General features: G+C 37.8%; 1 protein-coding gene across 1 annotated transcript; it reads left to right on the top strand.

Annotated features, from left to right (window-relative positions):
• Positions 1–2,176: 2,176 nt before the first annotated feature.
• On the top strand, positions 2,177–3,142 carry LOC142440343 (olfactory receptor 14C36-like). Its single transcript, XM_075542807.1, has one exon. The coding sequence runs from the start codon at positions 2,177–2,179 to the stop codon at positions 3,140–3,142; it is 966 nt and encodes a 321-aa protein (XP_075398922.1).
• The last annotated feature ends 4,708 nt before the right edge of the window (positions 3,143–7,850 follow it).

Genomic DNA, 7,850 nt, shown 5'->3' with positions numbered 1-7,850 from the left:
GTAAAATGATAATAAAATAGAATATATAGATAGGGAATGCACTCACATGCATGAACCAATTTTTTATTAAATCTATTTTAAACAAGCCCAGTCATTACAGAAGAGTTCATAGCTGTTCATTAAAACTCAGAGGGAGTGGGAAACAACCTTTTACTTTGCTGACATCAGAAAGTGTTACAGGTAAATAAAGAGGCTTTGTGCAGCCTACATCTTCAGTGCTTAGTTAGGGTAGTATAAAATTATACAAATATATGTACTCAAATATATTTTACCTGAACATAAATTATTTATTTTTAATTTTTAACTAATGATATTTGAAAACATTTTTCATTTGCTAAGCATTCAATTTTATATTTTCTTTCTACAGAGTGACTCACTTATTATATGACAAATATGTAGATTTTATACCCATAGTTCCTTTTACTTAAACTATAATTCTAGTAATTTCTGATATCATATTATTAGAAACATAAGCATTTGGTCATAATTACATGTACACAGATCTCATGAAGACTGCTTCCACATCAGTATCTGCCTCTATTTAATCTCACGATATTTTTGAAATTTGAGGAAATTAAAAGTAGATTAATGGATATGTGGGTAAATGAAAATCCAACAATGAACAAAATATATCTTACAATTAGGGGGCATGAAGGATTATCCTGTGAGTTGTTCTAAAAAAGTCAAAGAACAGTATCATTTTACATATGAGGGATGGGAGAATCATGTAATTCTCTAATGTCCTGTGAAAAACTCTCCAATGCCTGATAGACCCATCCACCTTCAAATATGAAGCTAAAGAATTACATATTTGAACGTTTCCAAACTCTACTCGTACCGTTTGAAGATATTTTATATTGTTGTGTTCATTATAAAAACAAATAATTACACAAAAAATCAGAGTCTTGTGATTTATATTTACTTTTTGTTTACTTATTAGAATCCAGTCAGTAATATTGATGTGCTTAACGGTAGCTTCAACAATGGGCAAAAGCTAGGATGTGAGGATACTGCAGGGCCAGGTAATATTCCAATATTTTATACTTGGGTCCCTGTGGATTACAGCCAATCCAATGGCACTTAACAACAACAATGGATGTAGGTGTGAATTGCATTAGGATCAAAAAGGTTGACAGTTTGAAACCACCAGATGCTCCATGTGACAAAGGTGGGACTTTCTACTCCCACAAAGAGTTTCAGTCCCAGAAACCCACCGGTGCAGGTCTACACTGGGATGTCATGTAGCTCAGAGTAGGCAGTGACTCCATGGAAGTCATTAATAGACCCATTTATTTGGTTTTTTCATTGTACAGTTATTTCATCTTAACTTTTGTATATAATTTTTAAGTTGCATAATTATATTGTAGAATATATGAGTAATGTAAAGTATATATAATAGCTTAAATAAATGAAATCTGGTATAATTTTGATTTACTTGGCTAACTATGGTATCTAAGTTAAATAAGAATGAAAATTACCCTTTAATATGTAATAAAATATTTTACAAAAGTGTAGTTAGGGAAAATGAGATGTCTAAATAAAGCCATACCTTCTTAGCAGTTAACATGAATATATATATATATATATATCCAACTGAAATATATTATCAAAAAATAATACTGCAGGGGTTTTTTCGAATTGAAAAACAAATATGGGTTCTGGAGGTGGAAATGAAGATAAAAATAATAATTTTTCCACAATATGCAGAAAATGAAATAAAACTACTCATGAAAACTTGATATATTCTGATAAAACTGTTGTCTACATTCTCTCTAAGAGTTGTATTTTTGGTCACCATCTAATTATATACTAAATGTGTCCTATTAGTAATATATGTAAATAGAAATTACCTATATTAATGCAACAGATCTGCTGGACAAATTTTAGATCTTTGACTTTCCATATTACATGAACATCAGTGATAGAAAAGAAAATCAACTTGAGACAACATATTTTGCTGCCACTCAGAAATAATTTACACCTGGAAAAATACTATACCAGTGAGGGCTAATATTATGGTACGTTGTACTTAGAAATGCCAGATAAGGAAATGTAATGGATAAATGGGGATCTATGAACATAGTCAAAATATCTTTTCTCTTTTGACCCTTGTATTTTTTATTTTTTAGGAATTTTCTTAATGTGTCTCTCAACATTTTAAAGACATTATACTAAAATGCCTAACTCTACCACAGTGAGAGAATTTCTACTTACAAGATTTTCTGATGTGTGGGAGTTCAGAGTCGTGCACACAATGTTATTTTTACTAATGTACTTGGCTACTGTCACAGGAAATCTTCTCATTATCACAGTAATCACCGTTGACCAAAGACTTCATACCCCCATGTATTTCTTTATCCTGAATCTGTCTGTCTTGGACATGTGTTACATTTCTGTGACTGTGCCCAAGGCGTGTGTGGTCTTCCTGCTAAACAATAGGGTGATTTCCATGGCTGGATGTGCAGCTCAGATTTTCCTCGTTGTGTTATGTGGTACTGCAGAGTTGCTGCTGCTCACCATCATGGCCCGTGACCGCTACTTGGCCATCTGCCAGCCCCTCCACTATCATGTGATCATGACCCCTCATGTCTGTGTCCAAATGACACTGGCCTCTGTGCTCAGTGGTCTGGTCTACGCAGGTGTGCACACTGGGAACACATTCCATTTGTCCTTCTGTCATTCTAATGTGGTTCATCAATTTTTCTGTGATATACCCTCTCTGCTGAAACTCTCCTGCTCTGACACTTCAACCAATGAAATTGTCATTTTTGCCTCTACAATGATAGTTGGTGGTGGCTGCTTTTCCTTCATCATCAAGTCTTATATTCACATATTTTCTACTGTGCTCAAGTTTCCAACCAGAGGAGAACAAAGAAAGGCCTTTTCCACCTGTATCCCACACATCCTCATTGTCATAATTTTCCTCGGCTCTGGTGCTGCTGTTCATGTGAAACCAACCTCCAACTCCCCTCAGGTACAGGACATGGTCATTTCTGTGTTCTACTGTATACTTCCTCCTTTCTTGAATCCTGTCATCTACACTCTTAGAAACAAGCAGATAAGGGAGGCTATAAGGCGAGTTAAGAGAAGAACCCTCACTTTTTTCAGGAAAAGTATCAGTATCTCAACACATTCCTACTAGGATTGCCGGAGCTGACAATTGTTCAAAGTTGATGTTCTCTTCACTCCTGAACTTTGGCTTTGATAATAACTAGCAATTCTTGTAATTATGTGCTCACAATGAAATAATACATCACACTTGATTTTGTTTTTCGCTATAAAAAATGCACATTTCCTGACACATCTGACCTCACTGCTACATACTTGTACCTTTTGCTAAGTGTCTATATCCCTATAGTCTCTTTTAAATATAGAGTTCAAGGGAGCCCTGGTTGCTGGGTGTTCACCTGCTAGATCAATAACCAAAAGGTCTATATTCTAAATTTTGAGTTACTCAATAAAAGGAATAACTTGGTGATCTGCTCCTGTGAACATCACGGACTTAGACTGCCCCTCTGGGGCCACTGAGACAGCATTAACTTCACGGCCACGGACATCTGCAGAATTTAAAAACAGATAAGCTATGTTAACTTTGCCTGACTTCATTATAGCATAAGACTTACAATGTAGCATTTGCTATGGGTTACAAGTGCCATAGAGTCCGTTTTGATTTGGACTTCTTGTGAAAATATGGAAGGTGCCTCAGCATGTTTTCATAGCTGCAAAATTTTCATGTGTGTAAAATTCATTGGAGCAGAAGGCTAGATTTTCCTCCTGTGGAGTTGCTGAGTGGATTCTAACAGCCGCTATTGCTTATTTGTTTATTAGCAGTTAAATATCTAGTAATTTGAACCAAAACAACTCCTAAACTTATAATTAAAGTAATACTAAAAAGGAACAAAATGACATCTAAAATCAGACCATATGATAAGAGTTTACAAGGCAGGCATGCTGCTGTAAGAAAAATTAATAGTGAATTTCAATCCTTTCCATAAGTTTCAAAAGATAAATTATAAACAATTTTATTAAAAACATGATTGTTATGTGAGGTCAAATATTCTCTTACTCATGTTGTTATTGTCTGGTGCCATCAAATCAGCTCCAGCCCATAGTAACCCTGTGCACAATGGAATGAAAGACTGTGCTATCTTGACAATTATTCTCATGTGTGATCCCATTGACACAGCCACTGTGTTGATCCATTGCATTGAGAGCCTTCCTCTTTTCAGCCGCCCTTCCACTTTACCAAACAAGATGATCTTCACCAGGGACTGATCTCTCCTGACAAAATATCCATAGTATGTAAATTGAGGTTCTGCCATCCTTGCTTCTAAGGGACCCTTTGCCTTACTTTTTCCAATATAGATAGATTTTTCTTCTAGGAGTCTAAGGAAGATAGTGGAAGAACTGCAGCATTAGAAATCCTACACCATCTTCAGAATTGTTACTATGTTTCAGCCTATTGTTGCATTCATTGTGTCAATCATCTTCTTAGACTCTTAGTCCTTGTACTTTCTTCTGACAATCTACATGATATTCAATAGTCTGCCTACACCATAATTCAAATGCACTAATTCTTTATTCATCTTCCTTAAGCCTTGTACAGATTATATATACATACTGAAATGTAATACAACTAATATGTAAATGTAGCATTTAACCACTTCCATGTTTAGAAAATGTATGGTTTAATATATCTGAGAAATTAATTAAAATTCCTCTGCCAAAAAACAAAATTAAGGTACATTTGTATACGTGTGTGTGTGTGTTTCTTTATCCCTCTTTCTAATAATGATTCTGGTGTATATTCTTGAAATGTTACAATGGTAAAATAACAAAAATATATTCCTTTTATAGATATATATAATGTTTGTTCATGTAAGAAGACCCATGATTTTTACAACACCCTTTAAAATATGTTAATGATGTTCTTTGGTGTCTGCTACATGGTCCATTCAACACCTTGTATTCGCTTAGGCCATGTGCTTCTTCTCTGTGGGCTTTGTTGCTTCTGAGCTAGATGGCCACTTGTTTGCCTTCAAGCCTTTAAGACCCCAGACGCTATATCTTTTTGATAGCCGGGCACCATCAGCTTTCTTCACCATGTTTGTTTACACACACATCTGTCTTCAGTGATCATGTTGGGAAAGTGGGTCTCATGCATTGACCGTTTAGCAGGGTAAAGTGCTATTGTATTGGGGGATTATGCATGAGGAGGTTCAATGTCCATCTGCTACCCTACTACTGAACTATAAATATATACACATAACTCTATTGCCCCCATAATCATAAATATATTTACATATGTACATGTCTGTATTTAGTCTTCTCTGTATGCACTTTGCCTCCTACTCCTTTCCTCTATTTCCTTTCGCTTTCCACCCATCCCACTACCATGTTTAGCCTTCATTCTGGTTTCAGTAATTCCTCTCAGTTACCTTGCTCTTGGTCACTCCCTACCACTCCTCCCCTACCCCTTCTATTGCCTCACCCTCATGAGAAGCTTTAGACTCTGCACACTCCTAGTTAGCCTGACTCTGAACAGTCTGCTTCTGGCCCTATGATGGTTGCACATATCTCCTCTCCTGTGAGACACACAAACTGAGAAGATGCTCAGGACCTCACTGGAAACCATGACATGTACGAACATAATATACAATCTTTGCCTTTCCTATTCCTGCCCATTCTAAAATCTTGTTAGGGGTAGAATCTGATTCTCTTCTTCCTCCTCCTTCGCCCTGGGTTAGAAGAAAGACACACAGAGAGAAAGCAACTGCCCAAATAGGCAAGCGGTCAATAGAAGAAAAAGAACTAGAAATGGAATGAGCATAATTATTTTTTAAAAGGAGCTCTCAAATTCCTAAAAGACCACACAGGGATTACAGAGAGCAGAAAGGAGAATGGAGTGCAATGTATATCCTCTGCCACCCCTGTCCACCTTACTTGAGAGGGTAATATAACTCAAGGGACAAGTATGTTGGTCCATGTCTAATAGGAATATAAAAGGAGCAAGAGAACAAATCATTAAAACCTACTTAATATGACCACCAAGTACATATGGAGGGGGAAGAGGCCAAAATTAGCAGAGTATTCCTCAAGACAAAGATCAAAGTAAGAAGGTGGGGTTTGCCAGACTTTAACCCCCATTATACAGCTACAGTGGTCAAAACGTGGTCCTGGAAAGACAGATACTAACACTGATAGAGAAAAACACAGAATGCCCAGAAATAAAATCATCAGCATATAGACAACTGATTTTCCACAAGGGCCCCCAAACCATCTTGTGGGAGGTGGATGGCCGGTTTAACAAGCAGTGCTGCAAACAAAGGCTAGTCACATAGAGACAAGTGAAATGTGACCCTGACCTCACCCCATGCACAAGATCAAGGTGGATTACAGAAGTGAACTAAAACCCCCAAATATCAGGATAATCAAGAAGGAATTAGGACATACCTAAAAACCTTGGCACAGTGAATGCATAAGGGAACTGCAATAGGGAAGGCTACACACACAAATGAACCTGAAATCGATAAGTGGCATATATTAAGGATAAACCACCCGTGTGCTTCAAAAGACTTCAGCAAAAGAGTAAAAAGAGAACACAGAGAGAATTTTTACCAATGACACAACAGACAAAGGGATTATTACTAAAATCTGAAAAGCCTTCTTTGCTTGCAAAAAGAAGGAAGTGGGCAAAGGAAATGAACAGCAGCTATACTAGGGAAGAGACCCAAATGGCTAATAAGCATATGAGAAAATGCTTCTGATCATTAACCCTCAGAAATGCACATTAAACAACCATAAGATACCACCTAACAGCATTGAGAATAGTCCAAATCAGAGAACCACAAATGTTGGAGGGGATGTGGCGAGATAGGAGCTCTCCTCCACTGCTGGTAGTTGTGTAAACATGTACAACTCTGAGGAAAGTGGTCTTGTGATATTTAAAGCAAATGGAAATTGAGCTTCCTTACTAGTCAGCAATCCCTTTACTGGGCATTTTTCTAGAAGAGTAAGAAATAAATCAAGGGCAGTTACCTGCTCACCAGTGTTTATTGTGGTGCAATACACAATCACAACGAATTGGGAACAATCTAAATTCCCATCGCTAGAGGAGTGGATTAGAACACTCTAGTACATACGCATTATGGAGTAGCAGGCATCACTGAAAAGCAGTGATTATCCATGGAGCTCCTGGTCTCCCTAGGAGAGCTGAAATAAAATAGGCAAAGTGAAATTAGCCAATCATAAAAGGACAAGTACAACATGATTCCACAGAGGTAAGTATAATCATCACAGTAGGTATTGAAGAAAAGCCACACATCTCACACTATATTAGTTGAGGTATAGGTAATAGGGTGGGGGACAGACCAACCCCAAGAATGCACATGTCATTTCAACAAAAAGAAGGTGAAAGGGTGGGTGGGGAGGTAGGAAAGGGGTGAAAATAGGGAGATAAAGGCAGTGGGAGAGCAGAGCATTAATCTACCCAGGGGGAGGTTATTGCTTATTTGTCTACAGATGGAAGTGTGAGTGCAGACCCCACGATAGCATGCCAGACCTTGAGGCAACCTAACCAGGTGAGCAACACATGAACAGATATGCCTACAGGGCCCCAATCAAAGCAAGACAGAACCTCTCTCTAGAAGTATGTGCTACAGAGGACGACACTAAGCCTACAGGCTGGGAGAGGAACTGGTTGTCATGTCCACATAGAAGCAAACCAAGAAGGAAAAAGAGACAGTGAGGGACTAGGCCCCACACTGGCACACCATGCCTGTGGACAGAGTCCCTGCACGGAGCTGCTAAGGCACAAAGAGCCCTGTAGAGCTGACAACAGCTGGACACAG

This window comes from Tenrec ecaudatus, chromosome 2 (genome assembly GCF_050624435.1).
Source record: "Tenrec ecaudatus isolate mTenEca1 chromosome 2, mTenEca1.hap1, whole genome shotgun sequence".
In the NCBI taxonomy this organism is placed as follows: Eukaryota; Metazoa; Chordata; class Mammalia; order Afrosoricida; family Tenrecidae; genus Tenrec; species Tenrec ecaudatus.
Note: the sequence above shows the minus strand (reverse complement) of the source record. Positions and strands in the feature narration are given on the sequence as shown.

Excerpts from the sequence above, each read along its gene's own strand:
- LOC142440343 (XM_075542807.1), top strand. The coding sequence starts at position 2,177 with ATGCCTAACTCTACCACAGTGAGAGAATTTCTACTTACAAGATTTTCT.